Source organism: Sesamum indicum, linkage group LG12, assembly GCF_026168435.1.
Source record: "Sesamum indicum cultivar Baizhima isolate 11 linkage group LG12, ASM2616843v1, whole genome shotgun sequence".
Taxonomy (NCBI): Eukaryota; Viridiplantae; Streptophyta; class Magnoliopsida; order Lamiales; family Pedaliaceae; genus Sesamum; species Sesamum indicum.
Window position 1 is genome coordinate 6504268 of NC_142668.1, and position 24730 is coordinate 6528997.

A 24730-nucleotide genomic window follows, 5' to 3' on the forward strand; every position below is an offset into this window, starting at 1 on the left:
TTTAAAATCAGTTCCCGTCCAACTACAATTATGATAACAACGTAGTTAATGAAAAGATCTGAATATTACTAAATATTGATAAAAAATCTAGAGAAATATATCATATTGTTAATGCTTTGGTTGTTTCCACCAAAGATAATAAATACGGTAAATTGCTACCTTTTTTGAGGTTGACATAATTATAAATACCTTCTCATTGTTCAAAAATTATAAATACCCACTTAATTTTAACGTTCGTCTACAATGAACACATTCTGTTAACCTTCGCTAGGGTTCCATCCAATTTTTGTGGTGAATTGGCAAGAATATCGTTTTAGATTACAAATTATAATCTTATATATTTTTAAAAAAATTTATAATATTTTTATGGACATTATGCTTTAGCGATTATCTACTTCACCCATCCTCATTTTTTTTTTATATTTTCTCAAATATTCTTTTTATTTTAAATAAAAAAATACAATCAATAAGGTCAAGTAGTAATTCCACCCATCGTCTAGGAGGCACCACATAATTATTTTTCATTTGAGGGAAGTTTTTGTAATTTTTTAAATAATGAGAGTGTATTCGTAACTGCGACAAAACTTAAACGAAGCACCTAAGTTCGAAATCAAAGAAGGTAAAAGTGCCTCCTAATAGGTCTAATTCTCTATATCTAATATAGTACTACCTAAGTTTAAATCTAATCTAAAAGAATTCGATTTCCACATTTGATTTACTTACATGTAATTCAACATTTAAAAATAATTTTTTTTAAAAAAAATTGACATCTATAGAAATTAATTAACACAATATATGGGCTATCATAATTATATATACCAAATTGAAAAAAGACAAGAATAGAAAATATTTGAAAAGATTAATTTTCTCACTTAGGATAATGTCAATAATTTATTTGACTATGGATAAAATTTTACACCTTTTTTAGGAACTACAAGTACTAATTTTTCTATTGTTCTCCCATAAAAATTAAGTAAATAATACAAGCAACCCTCCTGTGATATTGTAAATGAGCAAATTACCTCCTTATGAAAAAATAAATAGCGATTTACCTCTCTATACTTTTTAAAATATAACAATTTACCCTCTTATGATTTTTAAAATGAAGCAATTTACCTCCCTGTATAAGGAGATAAATTGCTTCATTTTAAAAAGTATAGGGGGATAAATTGCTATATTTTTTTTTCATAAGAGAGTAATGTACTCAGTTTCAATATCTCATGGCGGTAAATTGCTATTCACCTTAAAAATTAACGGCAATATTTGTCATTAATATTTAGGTACTTGAGAAATAAAGGGTGCAAGAATATGGTAAGCAAGCTGTCAAATTCTACCTGTCATAAAAATGTGGACAAAATCTAAAAATATGTACATTAATTTGAATTAAAGAGATTGTGCACATACAAGACAGCATTGTCTTAATAGATACACACTCACACAATTAGAACACACATTCCCTTGTGCCCTTCTCTTTCAAATCCCTTCTCTTGTTTCTCTTCACACCTTCTCCTCTCCAAAGGGACAAAAAAGATAGTGAAAAAACACAGACTCATAATTGTCATTTGCCCTAATTTTTTATACAAATTACTTAGAAAAATGGCTGGTGGAGTAAATCAAAAGCTTGAAATAGTTCCTGTTGAAGCTACTGAAAACTTAGGCCAAGGTCACATGAACATCAACAGGAAGCCATTGCTAAGTGTTTCAATTCTTAGCCAAAGGGATCAGGTGAGAAAGATGCCAATGAACAATAATTTCTAGTTAATTAGTCCTAATATAAGTTGTGTGTGTGTGTGTGTGTGTTTTTTTTTTTTTAATTTTAGTCTTTGATCTACTTGTGCCAATTAATTTGTTTCTAGGGTTACATGAATTTGATAGACGAGAACGAGGAATTTGTCCTTGTTATGTGGTCCTTTGTTCTGTGGAATTTCTTAAGAAGGAATATATTTGATATTAATAATTAACTAGTAGTTAATTATTTGATCGAACCGTTGCTTAGATATACGGATAGCCGACTTTTATATAAGGAAGATACGATCATCTTTAGTTTCTAGATTTTGTTCCATATATAGAATGCTCAAATATCTTTGTCGCTAGTTGTTTAATTAATGCGACCGGTTTCTGTTTGTAGATTTTGGATACACTGTTACGTACTGTGATAACGGTATCCTCATCCTTAATTTATTACAAATAACAATTTTTCAATTCTTTTAAAGATGTATATCCACGTGTCGTAAAGCTACTAGGTAAATATTTTATAATTCAAATTTTTCCCTTAGAAAATAATCGAGACTTTTTATCCGACCAACCTTAAAATTATTTTATTCGGAATCTATTTTATTTGTCTATTTTGTCCCAATTTTGATTGGTAAATTATTTTCATATTTTATATAGTTTTAAGATTTGATTTTAAAGGAAGTTTTCTTTACATGTAATTTTTTTTTATTTATGTTATAAAAATAAATTTTGTTGAAATAAAAAAAATGAGAAACAAAAAGACTCATTCATGTGGATATAAAAATCCTCCCTTAACTTTTAATAGTGACACAATCATGACATTTATGAACATTCAGAGCAACATATGTAAAATCTATTTGTAGAGTTTAAGACAAATATATAGTAGACATGAAGCATATAAAATTTGTTCCATGAATGTCACTAGGACAAAATTCAAAATTTTAACTAAATTGTTGATTTCAAAATTATGGCAGTTGACGTTGTTAGTCCCATAAAATTCAAAATCGCGTCTTTTTAGTCCCAAAAATGTGATTTTGAGCCTTTTTAGTCCCAAAATTGCAATGTTTTTTTAGTTCCAAACAACGCCTTTTTAGTCCCAAAACCACAACGCACGTGACTTTTTGGAAAAGAAAATACGTGATTATGTGTTTTATGGGACTAATAACAACATCTGTCATAGTTGTGATACCAAAACAAATTCTTTTATTATTCCTATCATGACTTTGCTAATAAATAGTAGACTATATTAGATTGTATTATTATTGCTTTTACTTTGCGAATATATTCTCGATCTGGTACTCTTAAGTGGCATTTTTCTCGAACAGAGATACATACCATTTTTCAGAGTCACTCAACTGCCTGCCATGTCCAACCCTTTCAACGTACCAGGCTCTGATGGATCGACACACATGTCTGTAAGTAATTTTTTACTTCCTTAATTTATTTTGTCGACTTTGTAAGAATTGTTGGCAATAGAGAGTAATGAGCTAGAGAACTTTTTTTTTTTTTTTTAAACAACATATGCAATTAAAATTGTACATCAATCATGATTGCAACCCTGTTTAAAAACTAACCATTTAATGCTTATTTAATATATTATAGATTTAATTGTGACATTATTTAGTATCAAGAAAAAATGGACATTATTTAGGATAATATGCTTATTTTTCACAGTGTCTTTTCGATAAATTTTGAATTTAAGTAAACAACGGGACATATATAGATACCACATAGTAATAAGGAAATTGTTTTGTCACTATACAACACATTTTACACGATCCACAAATAACTAATCAATGTTCAAAATTGAAATAATGTGCATTGTGTCCCATAAAGAAGCAAAAAATTATTAGAGAAAAGAAATAATTGTCATTGCACATGAACCCTTAGTTTTAGAATCAAACTATATAAATTCGCCTCTACGCTAATGTGCTCATAGACCATTTATTTTGACGGTGAATAATTGAAATATATCCATTTCTATTTAATATAGTTTGATTGTTATTATTTCTGTCATAATTCACATTTATCGAGTATTATGAACTTACTGCAAACAACTCAGAAGAAGAAAAAAAATATTATGGATCATCACAATCAAATACTAGTTAGATATTTTGCTAGATTTATCAAATAAATGTTGTATTTTCCATCTGTGTCAGCCGTTAGAGATGATTACTTGGACAGAAGATACACAAGACGAGGTTGAAACTGCGTTACCCTCTATTCCATTGCCCTCGAGTGCACCCGAAGAATCCGAAACAAATTTCAGTATGAACAATGAGGTAATAAGCTATGATCCTTGAACTTCACTATCTATTTTGATCGGTTTCGCTAATATTATGTATTTTCAAATCTTTACTACATGGTTGCAAGAGAATTTGTTGTCTTATTAAAGTAAATATCTATGTCGTTTTTCTAGTCGTGCTATGCACGAAAGTTATGTAACAAAACAAATATTGTGCAAAATTTGAGCAATATTTTAGCTTTTTGCACTACATAATTCGTTATAGCTGTTAACAAAATATGTTATTATTTAAATGAAATTTACCTTGTACATGTGTATACCACATTTATTTAAACGAAATTTACCTATTCTAGAACAAAAAAGAAATTACTTTGTTATTACTAAATCCAAATCTTTTATGGAGTTAGATTGTTCTATGGCAAGGAGGAGCAACCTTGGAAACAAGAAGAGTATCCCATCTTTCTTACACTGAAAGAAAAGAATGTTGGATCGTCCGTCGTTTAGCACGCTCAAAACCGAATAAATGGGACGTGGTAAAATCCAAACTTCAATTTTTCTAGCTACATTCTATGATTTTTAATTTTTACTAGTAAAATATTATGTTATTAGTTAAATTTTAGAAAATATTTTACTATTATTCGTTGTTTGCACATGAATTTCAACGTTCTTTTTGTTTTTCATAATTGGTTTTACTACAATAACGAATCATTATTTGTGAATTATCATAATTTATTTTCATTGGGATTTAAAATTTAAACCTTGATAGTTTCTTAGCATTCTTAATGTTTTCCCATCTACTTATAACGGTGAAATTTTACTTCTTTTCAGTTCTATGTCCATTTGAAGACGGACATTCAATTTCGATCTCTCGTGAAAGCTCATGCCTTTATTGTTGAGGGGCTTCTGCCTGAACGCAGAAAGAAAGGAGATATGCATAAGAACGATGCGGTAATAATGCCTTAGTATCATGAACAACATTTTGTAGGATTTCATTATTTACTTTTGAAAATATATATTTACCTGTAATATTTACTAGCACAGAGTTCGAGCATGCACGGTTCCCGTCCTCGTAGAGTTAGAGGAGACAAGTTGCTCAACCGGATACTTGTTGGACACTATAATCATACCACCCAAGAGATCTTCCGAAACGAATCCCCAAAAGCAAAAGATGATCACAAGACCGCCGATGTTGGTACTGGTAAGCAAAATAAAACACCAAACAATAATGGTCACATTTTTATTGTCTTCTCTTTAGTGATTTGGTGGCTTCTTCGCTCGTAGATAACAACATCTAATCGTTTCACGTAATTAATTTCATCATTATTTTCACCGAGTTTGTGATGTATATAGGGAATAAGCGAAAACAAGAGGCCGAAACATCAAGCAAAAGAGAGGAAGAAGTGTGGATTGCTGGTGACGAAGGAAAGCAACTTATTTATGCTCTTTATGATTTTGAGCCCATAATGTAGCAGAATGGGATTCAGCTATCAAACAACTCAGAAGATTTAAGGATGTTTTTGAACCGTTTGAATTTCAACAATTTCACATCACTTATGTTTGGGGTTTTGCTTTTTGTACTTGGGTTGATTGCTTGGAATTTGCTTAAACATCGTAATATTTGGATGGTTTTATTACCCATGTTAGTGAAGTAAAAATTGACAGTGATTTGCTTGTCGAAACATTTGGCTATGAAGATTTTGCTTTTTGGACATGAGAGCTTATTTTTCTTTTATGTTCCAATGAGTTAATGTTGATTGATATGTTTTTATTGATTATTGTTTGCGCTACTTTTTATTTATTTATTTTACGTTTAGGTATACTTAGCCCCCGAACAATTCTTGATGTAATATTTATCCTTAAAGCTAATAAATATAACACTCATCCCTCTGGTTGGACAAAATTATCCTGAATAATTATATTATTCTCAACATATTTTAGTATTTTACGCATTAAATTATCACAAGAATATTTTGTAGCTAAAAAGAATTAGTGATAAGTGAAGAATTTAAATTCAAAGGGGAATAATACATTAATATATATATAATATATATATATTAATAGATACACAACAATATAATATCCCAACAAAAAATATTGTACATGATTGTTTTTTTATTTGTTGTACTCATTCATTATTTAACTTAAATTTTTTCCGTGTATTTATTTATAATTTGAACTATTTTACAAATTCAAAGCTCAGTAATGAATGATTACAATAAATACACAAATGAAATTCATGTAAATAGATTTTCTTAATTTAGTAATAAAATTAAGTTATTAACTATACAGTTTTTTTAGATAAGAGTGAGTAATTACATATCCATTTTTTAAATATATTTTCTTTAAAAAATATGAAAAAAATTATTTATTAATTTTTTTTTCTAAAAGTGTTTAAACTTTGGTTAAGCATATATATATATATATATATATATATTGTCAATTTCTTTTAAAAAATATATAAGAGTAGTTACCTCATCACAGCGAGGAACCGAAGCCTAAGGGATTGGACAATCCCAAATTTTCTAGTATCTAATACTATATTGGGTAAATTATATTTTGTCATTTATATTAGGTTTATTTTTATATTTTGTCATTGATTTTTTTTTTTTTGTCAACTTACCATCTCAACTTTATAAAATTTGCACTTTGACATATATGACTATCTTTTTGTTGATTTTTCTATCAGAAAAACATCACATGTTCTGTATATGTTCTACATATATGAAACATATCACATCACATAACTCTTAAATATCACATGTGCACTGCATGTAATGTTTTTTCGATGAAAAACTTAGTTGAAAGACAGTTATTAATGACAACGTGTAAAATTTTATAAGGTTGAGACGGTAAATTGACACAAAAAACTTTTAAATATAAAAATATAAAAAGATCATAGTTCGAATAACAAAATGAAATTAATCATACTATATTATTGGTGGTTGTATTGTTGGGTGTTGCAGTTTCTTATATCTTCTTTTTTTTTTTTCTCAAATGTTAACATAACTTTTTCAAATTTTTGACATAATTTGATATTTTTAAACAGTTAATTTAAACTTACAACATAAAGTAAGTTCAATTGTTAGGCAAATTAAAATTGATATTATTAAATTAAAAAATATTATGAAACTAAATTACCCCAAATGTTAAACGCCAATTTATCCAATGGGTATGGAAACAAAATTTTAATTACAAAATTATATTTCATAAATAAGCAAATAGCGTGCACAAAACTTTTAAAATATTTGATAGAGTTGTCTATACACAATTAATATTTACTAAATATTATAGTACTAGCAATTGTTAAATTACACGGTGGATATAAAACTTTTAAGGCTAAATTACTTTTTGGTACAATAAAAATAGGGGGTTTCACATTTTAGTCCAACATTTTATGGGATTTCTTTTTTTTAATACCATTTTGAAGATTCTTTTGGCGAATGTTTGCAAAAGCTTCAGCTTTTAGAAGTAATTTTTGTAGAAAAAGTTGGAAGTTATAGCATAATTGAAAGTGGGTAGTGTTGATAAAAAATGTGAAAAACAGATAAAAAGCTAAATTGGATAGTGCTTGGAGTAAAACCACTTCTAAAATAAACTTAATTTCTAAAAGACTGTTTTGTCCCTAAGTGTTAAAAATACTCCAAGAGGATGAGAAGGAGATTCGGAGGGCCTACATTCAGCGCTTCCATATGGCCATCCTTGAGATCCTAGCAGCTCACTAGGAGGTGTTGGTTAGTGTCTTCACTCAAAGACTCCGCGGAGGCCCTCTTTTCGAGTCTCTACCCAAGAAACCAGTCACTGACTTCTTACACGTGCTGCTCGGGCTAGGAAGTACATGAACTTGGAGGACACTTAGTTGGTAAAAAAGAACAGCCGCGATAGACGAAAGAAAAGCGAGATGGCCTCCTCTTGCAGGAGCAGGGGAGAGCCCCAAGAACATTCAACCCCGTCGACTTAAAGAACAACACTACACTCCACTCATCACCAGTTTGGCTAGAATGTTCATGGCAATTAATGCCTTACAATGTCCTAAAGACTTAGAAGAAAGCCCTCAGCTCCTGAAATTTTAATACTTGTGCTGGGCATGACACCAATAGGTGTCCCCAGCTAAGGCAGGAAATAGAGAGGTTTATCCAAACTAGTTACCTTAAGAGCTAGAAAAAGAAAAAACAAAAAAGCATGAGCGGAAGGAAGTATGCTCTGGCAGGAGCGACAAGCAAGCAAAGAACCTTCCAAGAGAGAACGCAGAAAGAAAGAAGCTCTAACTGAGGAGCTAAGCCCGAAAAACACCCTTGCCAAGGGTGTGATCTATATGATAGCAAGAGGACCTACTGATAGGGACTGCAGACGAGCTAGACATGCCCATGCTCGGGCTGCTAGAGCCATCATGGAAATTGATTACAAAGCGCCAACAGGGTATCCCATGATCCACTTTAGTCCTATTGACGCATAGGGAGTATATCTACCTCATAATGATGCATCTGTTATTTCTTCTATTTTAGCTAATTACACTGCTCAACAATTTTTTGTGGACTCTTTGCAGTTCTACAAATATCCTTTCGTACAAAGTTTACTAGCAGATGGGCTGGCAAATATCCCACTAGAGCTAGTGGATACCTTGCTATATGGCTTTGCAATGAGATAGTATACCCCTTAGGCCAGATCCCACTTCCTCTCCCCTTGGGAGCAGAACCCACTAGAAAGACCAAGATGATCTGTTTCCTTATCATGGACATGCTGTTAGCCTATAATGTTATCCTATGTCGACCTTCCTTGGACGTCTTCCAAGCTGTTGTCTCCACATACCACATGAAGCTAAAGTTTCTTGCTGGAACAGGGGTAGGAGAAGTTATGGGTTACTAGTATGTAGCTCGAAAATGCTAAGTAGAATCAATAAAGGGAGGTAGATGGAATGACATGGAAGTAGATCCTCCTAGCGGGGAAGACAAGAGGTTACTGATGAGTAAGGAAATGCAGCTCCAGCTCGTGTACAACTAGCTAAAGAATTGTTAAGCATCCAGTTGATACCCAGAGAACCGGATACAACCACCATGATTAGCTCCCAGCGAAGTCCCAAGTTAGTAGGACAATTAATCACTTTTTTGCAGGAAAATGCGGACATTTTTGCATGGTCAACTCATGACCTCGTGACCATTGACCCCAGCATAGCAATGCATAGCTTCAATATAGATCCAACCTCCCCTCCTGTGAAGCAGAAAAAGAGACATTTCAGTTGTGAAAAGGACAAGGCTATTTAGGAAGAGATAAGTAAACTCCTTACAGCTGGTCATAATTGGGAAATCTAATTTCCAGAATGGTTGTCCAATGTGGTACTTGTACCCAAGCTAGGTAACAAATGATGTTGATTTTCGAGATGTTAATAAAGTTTATCCTAAAGATTTTATCCTTTACCTCGTATAGACCAGCTGTGGTTTCCACCTCTGGTTACGAATTTTTGAGTCTAATGGATGCCTTATAGGGTTACCATCAAATTATGCTTAACCCCAATGACTAGAAGCGAGTTAGTTTCATCACGTTAGGAGGGGACCTATTGTTAATTGTTATCCCTTTGGGTTAAAACATGCAAGGGCCTACCAACCTTTGGTGGACAACTTGTTTCGAGATCAACTAAGACGTAATATGGAAATGTATGCCGATGACATGCTGGTGAAGAGTTGGTAGATGGATTAGCACATCAATGACCTAACTGAGGCATTCATTATACTCAGGAAAAACCACATGAAATTGAATCTAGCTAAACGTGCATCTGGAGTCTGGAGTAGCAGGTTCCTGGGATATATGGTCACAAAAAATGGGATCGAAGTTAATCCAGATAAGATCTGAGCTATCCAAGAGATAAAACTCTTTGCCAACCTCAACAAAATCCAGAAACTAGTTGACTGCATAGCAACCCTTAGCAGGTCTATACTCCACTCAGCAGAATGCAGTTCGCCATTCTTCAAAGCTATCAAAAAGACCCAAAGCTTCACTTGGGATGAGGCATGCCAACAAGCCTTCCAGGACTTAAAAACTTATTTGGCTTAGCTACCTTGCTCCCCAAACAGGCACCAGGTGAGCCGTTGTACCTATATCTAGCTATGGGACAACACGTAGTAAGCTCCGTGCTCATGAAAGAAGAGGAGGGGCACTAAAAACCCATTTACTACGTAAGCAAGGTATTACATGGGGCCGAACAATGGTACCCTGAGGTAGAAAAATAGCCTTTGCTTTAGTAATAACAACACGTGAGCTACGTCCTTATTTCTTATCATATTCCATTATTGTGCGCACTAATGCTCCCCTACGAGCAACATTGGGTAAAGTTGAAACTTCAGGTAAGATGATTACATGGACCATTGAGTTCAGTGGGTATGGCATTTGCTACCAATCGAGAACGGCCATCAAGGCCCAAGTGCTACTAAATTAAAAAATTAAGCCACGCCTATTGAGGATAATTAAGGAAAATTGTTTCTACATGTCGATTAATCCTCCACCCTTGTTAGTAGTTAAGTCGAAGTTGTCCTCACGAACCCGGAGGGAGACGAACTAGAATACACCTTAAGGTTCGACTTCAAGGCCTCAAACAATAAGGCCGAGTACGAAGCTCTCGTAGTAAGTATTAGGATGGCATTTGATGAAGGAGCTAGGAACTCGATTGCCTACTCTGACTTCCAACTAGTAACCAACTAGGTAGGGGTCATATGATGTCAAGGAGGATCGAATGAAGGAATACTTCCAGGAGATAAACGAGTTCACGAGTCAGCTGAAGAGCTTCCAGCTCTATCAAATTCCACGCACAGAAAACACCAATGTCGATTACCTAGCCCAACTCTCTAGCTGACTGCAGCACATTCACTATTACTCTAATAACTCTCATTTAAAGCATTTCCGATATTGACATAGTCGTCACAGATTAGTACAGATTGGAGGAAACCCCTCCTAGACTACTTGAGGGAAGGATTTCTTCCTGCTGATGAAAAGGAGGTAGCCCACATGAGGAGCAAGGTAAGATTTGTTCTGCTTGACGAAATCCTCTACAAGCGCAGTTTTTCCCAGCCCTACCTCCGATGCTTGTCTGCAGAAGAGGGCAGAACCATATTGCAGGTAATACATGAAGGAGCATGTGGATCCCACACAGGTGGTGTGGCCCTTGCAGGCAAAACTTTATGAGCTGGATACTTCGAGCTTGCCCTCAAGAGGTATGCAATAGAGTGGGTGAGAAAAGTGTGAGTAATGCCAAAGGCATGGCTTACTCATTTAGATTCCAATTCAAATGTTCAAAGTCTTGTTAGCACCTTCTCTATTTTTCCAATGGGGATTGAAAGTAGTGGGACCTTCTTCACCTGCACAACGATAGCGTAAATTCCTCCTGGTGGCAATAGATTACTTCAAGACGTGGGTGGAAGTTGAGCCCCGTACCAAGATTATAGAAAATGAAGTGCTCAAATTCCGTTGAAAGAATATAGTTTGCAGGTATGGCTTACCTTGTGTTATTATTCCTGAAATGGCTTTCAGTTTCAAGGCTAGAAAATCTAAGATTGGTTTTGCTTACCAAGGCATCCAACAACGTTTCATATCAGTTGCCTACCCCAAGCCAATAGGTAAGTAGAAGTTACCAACTGCATCTTGGTGCAAGGTATTGAAATCAAGCTAGAGGAAACAGGAGGGCAATGGGTATTTGTATTACCCAGCGTGTTATGGTCTTACAGAATCACCCCTAGATTTACCATGGGAGAGACACCTTTCAACCTGATGTACGGATCAGAGGTTGTTATCCTGGTTGAAGCAAGCTGGAAACCTTCAGAATCCAGCACTACGAGCAGAAAAACAATGATAACTTGATGCATACTAACTTGGACCTAGTGGAAGAAGTTCAAAAGGATGCTCGACACCGCCTAGAAAGGTACAAGAAAAGGGTGGCCAACGCCTAAAACTAGCGAGTAGAAAGAAGAGAATTCTAGGTGGCAGACCTTGAACTCAGACAAGTTGGTGGTCTCAAACCAATCTGAAAGCTGGCTCCCAACTAGGAGTGACCTTACAAACTAACCCGGATCATTAAATTTGGGGCATACGAGATGGAGGATACTGTTGGCAGAAGGCTTTCTCTACCATAGAACACTTATAACCTCAGGAAGTTTTATTCCTGAAATCCTTATTTACAGTTTGCAATCCTTATAATCAAGCATTATCTTAGAGGAACAAAGGTAACTCTTGTTTTCCATCTTGTGCTATTCGTAGGCTCAGGTTTTCAGCTCCTGCTAATTCCAATAAACCGCCACCAACTAGCGCGAACTCTCGCATAAGACACCCCTGGTCGGTAAATGCACTTACATAAGTCACCTCTAGCTGGCACATACTCTAGTAAGTTGCCCCTATCTGGCGCACGTCTCCAATAAGTCGCCTCTAGTTGGTGCTGGCCACTTGCATAAGTTGTTACCACTTGGCGCATACATCTTACAAAGCAACTACCAGCTGAAGCATTCCAATCTCTAATTACCTTCTAAAGCTTTCTTAGGATAACTTGGTTTTTTAGTTCTATCGTTGCTCATTTATTATGAAATATGTTATCTCCTACTAATGAAATCACATCTTCCTTGCTAATGATTTCTAACTACTTTTTAAAGCTTGCTTAGGTTAACTTGCTTTTTGAGTTCCATCCTTACTCATTTATTATGAGATATGTTCTCTCCAACCAATAAAATCACATCTTCCTTTCTAATGGCAGGGGTAGCTAGAATAAACTGCATACATCAGCTGGGCAAAGCAGGAGGTTGCCTAAATCTATAGACTTGTCATAACAGAAGCCTATTTTCTTGGATTAAAATTTATCTTACCTACTTGCCTAGTTTTTTGCTAAACTTGTTTGGTAAAGCATTCTTTGTTATTATTTGGACAAAATGTATAAAAACTCCCCTGTGTATTAAAAAGTCGGCTAAAACTCCTTTCTGTTTTAAAAATAGGCTAAAATCCCCCCCTGTGTTTTGTAAAACTTAGCTCAATCGTCCCCCTCTTTGTTAAATCCAACTAACGGTGTTAATTTTTTTATACCCTTACTCAATATATATTATTTTTTATTTTAATAACCATTGGATCTTCTTTGATCAAATATTGATCGTAGATCTAATCAATTAGTCTCAACTATTAGATTTTAGAAAAATGAAATGTCAAGATTCAATAAATTATTTAACTTATATTATATATAAATAGTTTAAAATTACAAAAATATATTATTATTATATATATAAAAAAGACTAACTACCCCACCCCCTTACCCCCCGCTGCCCCTCCCTCCACCCCACCACCATCTCTGTCGGTAGCGTGGACTTTTAAAATCATCGTATTTCCACAAATGCTTTACCAAAATGCGTGAGGCTGGTCTTGTTAGAATCGTCTTGAAGAGACGAGTCTGATGGCGGTAGTCTGAGATCGAGATTCTACCGGACTGCGACGAATCAACGACAAACATGTTCGGCGATTGTGACTTGAGCCCACTCTCTTTGATTTAACGAAAACTCAAATTGAAGATATGAAAATGTTCATCTTGAAGAGAAGATTTGAATGGTACTATTGTCCATCGAAAACTCGTCCGGACGACGCCTGAAACTTAGAAACAAGTTTCCGACAAAAAAGGGCGAAAGTTGCTCAATTTTTTTAATTTTTTAATTAATTTTAATTACATTAATTAAAATATCTTTTTAGTTAAGAATAGTTTAAATAATTATATAATTAAATATTTTAGTTAATTAAGAATAATTATAATAATTATTGTAATTAAATATACATTTTAATTGATTAAAATAATTTTTAGATTAAATATAATATAATATTTCAATTTAAATTATATAAATAAAATAAAAATAATAAGTGGCATTTTAGTAAAAGACACCAAAGAAAAAGGTCAAAAACAGTTAAAATATATCCTCACACACACAAAGAGCGCGTGTAATGCACCTTCCGTTAATTACTAACGGAAGAAGTATTTATTGCTGAGTTTTACAACAAACAGGGAGGCTTTTAACCTATTTTTAAAATAAAAGGGGGTTTTTAGCCGAATTTTTAAAACATAGATGGGTTTTATGCATTTTATCCTTATTATTTGAATAACTTATGCTAATTGGAGATGGAAAAACCTTCCCTCATCCTACTGGAACACTACTCTAACACATACAGTGGACATACTTTCTTAGTGCATAAGCTGGTTATTACCCCGCCAAGTACTTTTACTAACCTGGAAGAACAACAATGCATAGCATAAAAATTCAAACAACAAATGAAATTGAAAATGGCATAAGTACAAAAAAAACATCACAGTAGTCAAGTAGAAAAGGAGGGGGAAATGGAATAAAAAAGGCACCTCATGCTATGAAACAATTATCCAAAGCCTATAGGAGGGTATTTCAAACCTCACAAGAGGTAGTATTGAAGATAGAATATTTTTTAAAAGCAAAAAGAACATTCACTTATCAGCTGGAGGGGAAACACCTTCATTACCACTAGCAGGAGCAGCCACCCTGGGTCATCTAGAGCCTCTTCCACCTGAGTACCATGAAGCACTGGCAGATCACAAGGCACCTCCTCGTCCGACTCAAGAGCATCTGCTAGCCCGGCAAGGATATCTAAGAAGGAAGAGGTAGTAGTAAGAAGCAGACAGCACGCATTAGCAAATTGGGGGGGCACAGGTTTGATAGCTATGATAATAGTACTTCAAGGCCTTTTTTGATAAAAAGCGCTAGAACTTCAAGGAATTCTTGAACTCCGCCATATTCCAGGACCACATCCTTCCAGCACATTCTACCCCTCCACCATGGAAGGATAATCTTGAACTTTTTGCACAGCTATCTCAAGGCGTTGGTGATGGCTATTGATCTCAGACCTTAGGTGGGCAAGGCTACCCTCATTCTTATGCCTCCTTCTTCTGCTCTTCCAGTTTCTTCTAGGCCTCCTCCGTTGCTAGCCTACCTTGATCCAGCCAGCAAGACACCCTATAGGACAAGTAAAATGTATAATTAAGTATGACAATAATCCTATTTTGTTTACCTTACTAATGTGTGAAGCTAGTAAATTCATGGCCTGGGGATGAGGCATAGTTTCCAATAAGCCTTATCTAGAGATGAAAGAGTTCCCTTCAAGAAGTCAGCAGCTCGGCTTCTTTCATCTTCTTCCTACAGCAAGGATCGAGCCTCACCTGTACCTAGCTTTTCTTTCTTAGCGTTCACTCAGCATGTTAGGGTGCCCCAGCTTGTTTGATGGGCTTAGGAGCTGGAGGAGCCAAAGGACTTGCTGACCCCTTAGCTCATTTGGAGAGCGTAGGGAGAGGATCCGCAGTACAGGCCAAGAGAGCTTGAATAGAAGGCGAACTTTTCACTAGCAAGCATTTTGCCGAGGAGCCCGCCTTAGGGGATTTTCCTTGCTCAGAGCCTTGTCCTACAGCAGCTAGTTGAACATGTTGACTGTAGAAAACGCCTGTATACCAGCATTTCACATACACTTTGTTGGAACAAATGCTAACAAGCAAAGCACAAAAGATTATACACGTAGCAGTGTCCAGGACGACCTCTTTACAACTCAAGCCCATCACAGAAAAGAAGTGCTGGATGAATTAGCTCGCAAAGATCATATTGAAAAGCATTTAAGCGATCTAGTAGAAGTTTGGAGCAAGGCGGTTATGAACTGAATACCTAGGAAGGTCTAGGCAATAGAAACCCATGTGGTGGGGAAACGCCAAGGAGTAGGAGATGATATGAAAAAATACAGAAGCTTCCACTCTTTGATGGTGGTATCAGATGGAAGGAACTGAGCATCCCCCTTGGAGGTAAAATAAAACAAGCCGGACTTGCCTTCTTCAGCATTTAAGGAGTGGAATTGGGCAGTCAGTAGGGTCTCCCCAGGTTCATAACCAAGATATAAAAACCATCTATTATACTAAAGGATTTGGGCACCAACTAACACAGAGAGACCTTGAACAAGGTAGACACCTCTGCGAAGAAGGGAGGAATAGGAAATCGTAACCTACCTTCTAGTTGGGCCACATAGAAACTGGCACAACTCTTAGGAGACAAATGGGGGCGTTCAATAAAGCGGCTAACTGAATCACAAGCTCACCAGGTATCCCAAACTTAGACCTAACCTCGCTTATGTCTTCCTCCCTTAGACAAGAATGAAAGACCGTAAACGACTCTGCATTGGAGGCAACTATCCTATCTTCCATACTCCTTCTCTTTAGCTCCTCCTTAGTGGACCTCTTCCTACTACTCACCTCTTAAGATAAATATGGAATCTAGCTTGCTTCTTTTGGCTAACCCTGCAGGATTAGCCCTATTGGCAACATGAGTAGGGAAGAAATTTTCTTTGTAGGTTATTTTCCTACACCAACTATCCGGCTTTGCAAACTGGCACCCTTAGAGGGGTTTGGGGAGGAGTGATGATACTCCTAAATCTTTCATGCAATAAGCACACAAGCAAAAGAGACCAGCCCAATTGGATATGAGCCCTGTTGGACCACCAGTAGGGAGGTAAGACCCACAGGCTTACTTCCTACTTTACTGAATTGGTAGGCCCAAGAAACAAGTTTATTTTAGCCGGACCACATCATGATACAATTGGATAGACACCTCATATAGCTTGCAAACACATTATTACATGTTATCCTAAAATATTTTTAGGTGGCTCGTAGTAGATCAATGACAAATGAGCTAGCAATTCACGAATAACATATTCCCTAATTTTTAGGCAAACCTTGCAAGACTTACTACTTAGTGTGTCTTAGTCAAATCATGTCCAAATAGTACACAATTTTTTTTGTTTGTTCGTTGATTCAAAGAAATTTCAAATGGTATAGGACTCTTCATAACAAACTCACATATCCTGCTTTGTACATGCTTATAAATAGAGGTCTTGTGCAGTCATTTGGTAACATCAATCATCACTCTCATATTCTACTTATTGTCTCAACTCTCTCTTTAATTTTAGGTTGTTTTAAGCCCTCTTTTTTGCATTCCAAACGAATATATACACTATATCATCATTCGATACCATGATTCTACTTTGATTCAAGTTCCCTTTACTCTTTTTCAGCAGATTGTTACTGACTTAAACATCAGAGTGGTAACCTTTGTTTTTCAAGGTTAGTCCCCCTTGATCTTAGGCTTTTTCTTGAAAATTCTTTGATCTTATGGTGTGGCCAAAGATCTGGTACACATCACTATCACAGAACGTATCTTATGTAGAACAAAGTGTGGATGCATTTTGAAAGTGTTTAGAAAAGCGTAGAACGAAAATATAGTGCTTTTGTAGTGTGGTTTGACGGTGAAATTCCAAACGTCCATAACTTGCAATTTGGTGGAGTTAAGAGGAGATCTACTTATTGTTTCGATCATCTTCAAGAGGCTAATCCAACCCCTCACCACATTATCATGAGGGGTTATTGATCATCGTGACATTTCATCATTTCGACCACCATCCAAGCATTTCTTTAGATTTTCCTATTTTGCAGCCGACTTTAGTTAGTTTTATATCTTCTACGGTTATCTTTTGGACCTAATATTTTTCTCGAATATTGCTAGGGTATTAGGTTATTTTTTTACCAAATTTTGTGGGCTTATAAGACAATCCAAAATTTAGTCCATTTCAGACTTATTTTACCTAGATCAGATTAGGACTATTCCTTTCAAATAACTGCTAACTTTATTAAGAGAGTCATTCAACAATAATTTTTTTCCCCTTCATATTCAGATTCTCATAGAATTGGAGAAGTGCTCTTCTTTATTCTTTGTCGGATCATCTCTCATTGCTGCAGATTGTGGCAACACTGCTTCCATGGATGACTCTCAGACTGATGCAGCAGCTACAAGTGCTGGTGATGCAGGATAGAAGACGAAGATTGGAGAAAGCGTCATTTCTAGTTTAGCGTCTTCGTCTTATTAGTTGTTTGAGTTGTACAGTCGTCATCCCCATCATTCATTCGTTCTGTAATTGGGCCACGTGGTCTGACTAGGCAGTTTAGGCCGCAGTTTGTTATTTAAAAAGGTAGCCTTCATCTTTGATTAAGTTGCACAATATAATTATTGCCAATTTTTTATACATGATATTAATAAAGACGCAACATAATTTTGTCAATTTAAAATTAAAATTGAAATTATTTTTTGGATAAAAATACATTCTAATAATAGTTATTTTTTAATAAAAATTAATTGATGTAATTACTTTGAATAAAGTCCAACAATATCATTATTGTCAATTTTTATACACAATATTAACCAACACGCAATATTACTTTTGTTAATTTTTTATACAAAATATTAAGAAAAATATTAAAATTTATTATTAAATTAAATTATATTTTTAATAAAATACATTCTAATAATAATTATTTTTTAAAAAAGTTGCTTGGTATAGTTAGTTTAACTAAATGCACACAATATGATTGTTGTCGATTTTTGGTACACAATATTAATAAAAATACAATGTTATTTTTGTCAATACTTTGTATGCAATATTACTAAAAATATAACATTTACTATTATATATATGTTTTTTACTTTTCGTCAGAGCCGGTGTCTGACTGACACTTTTCTTTTCAAATATGTCTACCAAATCAAGCCTGATTGGATATCTAAGATAAAGAAGTGCGACCCATGGGATGTCCTTCCACATAGCACCAAAACGTAGCTTCGCTAGCATATTCCTTATATTATTTCCACACTTCGGCTTTAAATCTACTACTACATAAAATAAAATAAATATCAACATATCAAAAGGAGATCAAACTCGAACTCGAACTCGAACCAAAGAACAGAGCTCCGAGACTTCTACTTCTTATCACTAGATCAAAACTCTCCCACCAACTATGCCTTTCTGGAAGATTTGTTTGTCTTTAGAAAATGTAACAAGAAAGTCTTCAGAGCATCATTCAATCATATATACAATAGAAGTGGATTCATTGATTCGAAAATTTCGTGCTACCAATCGCTTGAATAGTGCTTGGAGGCATCGGATATGTATAAGAGCATAACAAAGCTTTTCTCATATTGAGAAAGCCTTCATTCCACCACATAAGTCCCTGCATTCTAAATCCTTTTCCGTGCAACGAGAAAGTCTTCATTCCACAGTGGAAGTCCCTGCATTCAAAATCGATCCTCCTCCAAGCAGGCCAAGTCATCATGATGTTCATTCTGATTATCAAAAAAATTGAACATATCCAATCTGGATGACCTCGAACTATTTATCAGAAATAAAGGGGTTAAGTCAGTCGAGATACTAATTACCTTGACAAAATAACACAATCTATTCCAACACTTTGGAGTGAATCATCTAGTGTCACAATCTGATTGCAAGTCAGGGCGTTCTTTGTTGTCAATGGCAGCAGACAAAGCCTTCCAAATGGGAACTAACATTGAGACTGGAGGATATAATTCCTAGAAATTGAAAGAAAATAATAGCAGCACCAGGGTTAAAAATGAGAGCATTTAACTTATGTATCAATGTTCATCCTACTAATAAGTAGAAAACTAGATACCTTTATTGACAAATGGAAGAGCCTTTACCTTGAACACCAGCAAAAGTTCTTCCTCTCCACGTAGAATCAAAGACAAACTCCAGTAGCAGGTAACTGGAGTCACACATTCATTCAGAACAGGTTTCAAGATCTTGCCAATTGGAACAAAGCGGCGAACTGTTCTCCCACTGATTTGCTACCAAATAATTAGAATTACAGAGAAAAACTCCTTCATGATGTTTAGCTTATCAAGGCAGATACAACAAAACCATTGTGTCTAATTAGATAAGTGCACTTTTTGGTAAAAAAGGATTTAGACCATTTCCCCTTTTATGTTGTGTTCATCCTTGTACAAAGGATCATGCTAGTCTTTCTATGGCTTTTTGTCCAATGCTACCATATATTCCTAAGGGGACAAAAACAATTAGCTACATACATTTTGAATGATCACTCCAGAAATTTAGGGCAATATACAAATTTCTGACAGAAAGAAAAAGGAATAAATATGAAATGGACAAAACACTGAATTCGTATAATATTCCTCTGTTTTTGGACAAAACAAGGGAAGATTCACCATTTTCAGCTCCCTAGTAAAATGTAAAAAACCCTCAAATGATGAAGAAACAATAATGCTTGTCACACACAATGGAAAAGTAACTCATGTTTTGAAAGGAATACCTTCTGTAAATAGTCTCAAGTTGAACCCCAAAAGCTGGCAAAATTATAACAGATCCTGTTGTATGGAAAGAAAAGGAAATATACAGTCAAAAGGATGAAAGATAGTTTGGTCCCCACATCTTGTTGCAACTCCTTCCCCCAAAACGCAATTTTTATGCAGGACATCACTGCATATTCATTATAGCATTTATACCCCAACTTTTTTATGTCCAGTGTAGAGATCATAACATCACTATATAAAAATGGAATTGCGCACCTACACACCTATGAATAGTCACAGACACAAGAGAAACCACTCTTTGCACAATCTATAAATAGTCTTTAGGCACAGAGCAAGCTTGGTTAATGCAGATACTTTCAAGCAACCAATGATGTAACAACAAAAATTATCCACAATGTCCATTGGTGAAGATGATCTTAAAAGAAAACTAACAAACAGAATCCTGTAAGTTACCAGCCATCGTTATCAAAGTAAAACAAATGAAAAATCGAAGGATGTTTGAAGTTGTTTAGGTTAGTTTTTGGATGGTTTGTAAAAGTGGGTCTGAAGTTGAGAAGTCGTGAAAAGTGTATTTAGGAATACTTTTATATTATTTCTAGAATTGGTAAAAAGGTCCCAAAATAGATGAAGATATGGTTGATATTGTTCTTAGAGGAGACAAGTTACAATAGATGTTAAATCATGTTTCAGTAGTAGGTGTTTTGCATATGTGTGTGTATAATATATATGTAATGATTGCTAGATAATTTCAGTTTAGGTAATGAAAGGATGATGCAAGGTTTTGGTGGTTTTTTGGGTGTTTAAGAGGGGAATTAGGTTTGCGTTTTAAACCCACAAAAACTAATTTTCCCAAATATATTATAGGGTTCATTTGGGGCGTATTAAAATTGGCTAGAACGACAGGCAAGTGCAACAATGGTGTTCCATATAAGACATTGACATTTAAGTTATACACAAACCATGAGAACAAGAAAGGCACACCACATTTAAATCAGACTTGAAAAGAATAAAGAAACGTATTCATATGATTAAGCATGTGGTTCACATAATTCTAGGCACAAAGTTCGTATTTCCACAGCTCCTAACCTTTCTCCACTTGTTTTCTCAGCATTTGCCTTAAAAGGAAAACAGCCAAGGAAAAGCTCCAAATAACCTTTGCAACTGGCTTTCCCTGTGTCAATAGTTTGCAGTCACTAATCACATTTGCAAACTGAGATAAACTTTGACATTTCTTCCTTCCATTTCCTGTATTGCAATTTTCATGATTGTGCACTTCAATTGTGTATATTAACTACAACAATCATTGGCATGGCTTCTAAAAATTGTTGAAAGAAAACCAAAATTCTAGGAAAACAAAGCTGATATACTTAATAGGTAATACAAAACATAGCAGTCCACTAGAATTACACTGGAAATGGCTAGCTTTGCAAAAACAGTGAAAATTGACAATTACTTATTGAATCCAAAAATATAAAATGTCAGATCCTCCCTTATGAAAGATCAGATTTTAGTAAGAGTATGCAACAGCAAATAAAAATTCCATATACCCAAATAACTATCCTACTATTTGTATAATTGGAGAAAAATATACCTGCAAGTGTAGGAGAATTAGAAAGCATATGACGGCGAAAAGAAAAGCACATGCACAGAACTTGAAAACCCCTGCACCATTTCTTGCAACCAAGATATGGTGAACATCGATCACTTCTGGTGGGCCCTTTTTCACATCATGCATATATGTGTATCGTCCTTTCGCAATAATTGATGCGTCCATCTCAAACTTTAAGTGTACAATCAGTCAAAACTGTAGTAACAATGGTACAAGGAAACAACTTAGTTCAATTTATAAATCTTCATAACAATAGATTAATGTAGGCATGTTTTATCTTCACAGAACTAATTAGAGCTCCAAGAATGGTATGACTGAATAACCTAATAATCACAATATATTATTTCAACAAGGCAGAATCAAGTCTTTTTAGAAACTCATTAACAAAAATCAGTAGTCCAGAAGAAAGTTTACCACAACCACAAATTCACATACTTCCATTTAGCTCAAATCCGCAAAAAGAATTTACAGTTTAAACAGCCCAGGATTTATTGAACAGTACCTCAGTTTTTATCACAGTGTCATTCAAGGGAGCCATCTTCAGATCTCATTTTTCGCATTGCCTAATGAATGTTTTCGTCTACTTTTCCTGGAATTTCAGAAGCACTCATTGCACCTCCACATTTTCTTCTCAATACTTTCTCCAAGTCTTCATAAATAACCCGATTGCTAATAATGAGGACGGAACCTGTTATATGGTAAATTGATGAACCGTGCTTTTTACTTGATATAGAAAAGTGGAAGTGAGAGGCGTGCAGCTAGCTCGAGCTCGACCATTTTTGTGATTTTGAGCTCGAGCTCGAGCTCGATACTGTATTTTCAAGCTCGAGCTCGAACCGATGAGCTCCAAGTGTCCATAACACTACAACTCAACATTCAAACAACTCAATCTCAACTCTAAACAAATTTTTCAGATTTATATGTGGTACAGTGAGGGAAACAATGGAGAAGAAGGAATCTGTTATGAACCCAGAAAACTGTAGGTAAAAACTTGAATAAAATTGCAGCAGAATGGAGGTGGGAAGGTGAGAAGAAAGAGATGAGAGGAAATTCAGAAATTTTACTAATTGATAATGGTCTTCCTTACAACATTACAACTCTTTTACAAACAATTCTCAAAGCAGACAAAAGTGTAAGGAACTAAGGCTGGAAAGGAATCCAACAACAAGAATTAAACAAATCATAGTGTCCGTGAATGTGCCCCTGAATCCGATTAAACAAGAATTAAAGAATTAAACAAGATGCTAAAAACACACCCAAACCCACGAAAAAGAAGAATAAGTAAAATGCAAAAGAGAAAGAAGGATTACCTGGAAGCCGTCCTCGTTGCCGACTTGCCGTCCTTGTTGCCGTGAGTTTGGGGCTAGGGTTCTAAGAGATGGGGTTTGAGGAAGAAATGAGAGAGGAGAAAGAATGGAGATAGAAAGAGAAAGAGAGAAAGAAAAAGGAAGAAGAAGCGACAACAAGAGAGAGAAACAGATTATTATTATTATTATTATTTTTATTGTTATTATTATTATTATTATATTATTATTATTATTATTATAATTAGTATTATTATTTTAAATCATGAAATTTTTACATAGATATAGTTGAACTTAATATATGTTCACAATCTACAAAATTTATATATTTATAAATGTTAGTATAACATTGATGTAACTATCTCTTATATTGTTGAACAACATGGGTTAATCGGGCCATCAAAATTCAGATCAGACCGCTAGATATCATCAAACTTACAGAAAAATATATTTGGTAAAGTTTTAGACTTATTGGGTATACGGATGTCGAGATATGGTACTCAAAACATAAGAGTAATCATTCAAAACGGTGTATCGTTGAATCAGGCCATGTGATTTTAATCATACCGTCTGATATGATATAATGGACACAGTCTTGTATATTTTAAATTTCGTGTGAATCGAGTGCCCAAATTTTAAAATATTGTAATTATTGATTAAATTTTTTAATTTCATTTTATATATATTAAAATAATAATTAGAATTGTTCAACCATCATCATCATCATCATCATCATCATCATCATCATTATTATTATTATTATTATTTAGATTAATTCATAGAAATTACTAAATTTTGACATAAATTTATAAATAATAAAATCATAAGTGAATTACTTGTCAATTTAAAAAATATATAACGTAATACAAATATATATTAAAATATAACATAAAGTTTATATATGTCATATTAAATAATAATTTTAATTACTAAGTTGTTGATTAAATTTATTTTGTATAAAGATTAAATGTATAAATAAAAGTACCATAATTTATTATTATCCAAAATAAAATGTATGACATTGATTAATAATTATAATATAGGTCAATTTTGATTATAAAATTGATCAAATATCAAATATAAAATTAAATATATAAAAAATTCAAAAATAAAAATATTTATAAAAAAAGAGGACAGCTCGCGAGCTGGTGAACACACACAACTGAGCTTGAGTCAAGCTCAAAATCGAGCCGGTTCGCGAGCTGGCTTGACTCATCTACCACCCTTACGTGCAACTGATCGAGATGAAGAGAAGAGCCAAGTGGGTTTGTTATTTGGGAGAACTAGCATTTGAAAACAATATTCAAGAAGGTAGGTCAAAATCGTCATTTCAGCCGACATTCATGTATAGTTTCCTTGTATTAGTTCTATTATTTACTCATGTTTTGTTCTGAAGAAGATATCTTATACCTTGTATCCTCTAAGGCCGTGTTTACTTGATGGGACAGGATATACCTATTTGAAATTGATTTGGGACAACAAAGTGGATTCTCCCAAATGGGACAGACTACACATACATTTACTAAGGCATACACAATCCACAATATATCCGCTGAAACGTATTTACATCCCGAATTAAATGGGATCATTTAACTGTGAAATTAGTTTCTTGTACCCTTGAATTTGAAATTTCACCTTGCCTACCCTCAGCCCTAGCTCGTCTTTC

At 34.5% G+C, this 24730-nt stretch overlaps 2 protein-coding genes across 4 annotated transcripts; one reads left to right on the forward strand and one right to left on the reverse strand.

Moving 5' to 3' along the window:
• The first annotated feature begins 1596 nt into the window (after positions 1-1596).
• Positions 1597-5610, forward strand: LOC148784802 (uncharacterized). Its single transcript, XM_088876521.1, has 6 exons — positions 1597-1725; positions 3894-4016; positions 4387-4512; positions 4808-4927; positions 5021-5177; positions 5330-5610. Exons 1-6 carry the CDS (start codon positions 1597-1599, stop codon positions 5446-5448), a joined length of 774 nt encoding a protein of 257 aa, XP_088732647.1. The 3' UTR covers positions 5449-5610.
• A 13020-nt stretch (positions 5611-18630) lies between these two features.
• Positions 18631-23225, reverse strand: LOC105178658 (phosphatidylinositolglycan-like protein). 3 transcript variants are annotated; one of them, XM_088875906.1, is made up of 8 exons: positions 23071-23225; positions 22263-22448; positions 21743-21955; positions 21238-21322; positions 20151-20205; positions 19522-19660; positions 19243-19392; positions 18631-19149 (listed from the first exon to the last, which is right to left on the reverse strand). In XM_088875906.1, exons 3-7 carry the CDS (start codon positions 21923-21925, stop codon positions 19285-19287), a joined length of 570 nt encoding a protein of 189 aa, XP_088732032.1. In that variant the 5' UTR covers positions 21926-21955; positions 22263-22448; positions 23071-23225; the 3' UTR covers positions 18631-19149; positions 19243-19284. The 3 variants fall into 3 exon arrangements, with proteins under 3 accessions (XP_088732032.1, XP_088732033.1, XP_011100473.1); XM_088875907.1 differs by having other exon boundaries at positions 18631-19153; XM_011102171.3 differs by having other exon boundaries at positions 18631-19392.
• Positions 23226-24730: the final 1505 nt, after the last annotated feature.

Bases quoted from the DNA above. Each gene is read 5' to 3' on its own strand.
- LOC148784802 (XM_088876521.1), top strand. From the start codon at position 1,597: ATGGCTGGTGGAGTAAATCAAAAGCTTGAAATAGTTCCTGTTGAAGCT. The intron at 4,017-4,386 runs GTAATAAGCTAT...TTATGGAGTTAG, and splicing joins ATTTCAGTATGAACAATGAG to ATTGTTCTATGGCAAGGAGG. The intron at 5,178-5,329 runs GTAAGCAAAATA...TGATGTATATAG, and splicing joins GACCGCCGATGTTGGTACTG to GGAATAAGCGAAAACAAGAG.
- LOC105178658 (XM_088875906.1), bottom strand. From the start codon at position 21,925: ATGGACGCATCAATTATTGCGAAAGGACGATACACATATATGCATGAT. The intron at 20,206-21,237 runs GTTAGGAGCTGT...TCCATACAACAG, and splicing joins GAGAAAACAAGTGGAGAAAG to GATCTGTTATAATTTTGCCA. The intron at 19,661-20,150 runs GTATTCCTTTCA...GTAGCAAATCAG, and splicing joins CTTGAGACTATTTACAGAAG to TGGGAGAACAGTTCGCCGCT.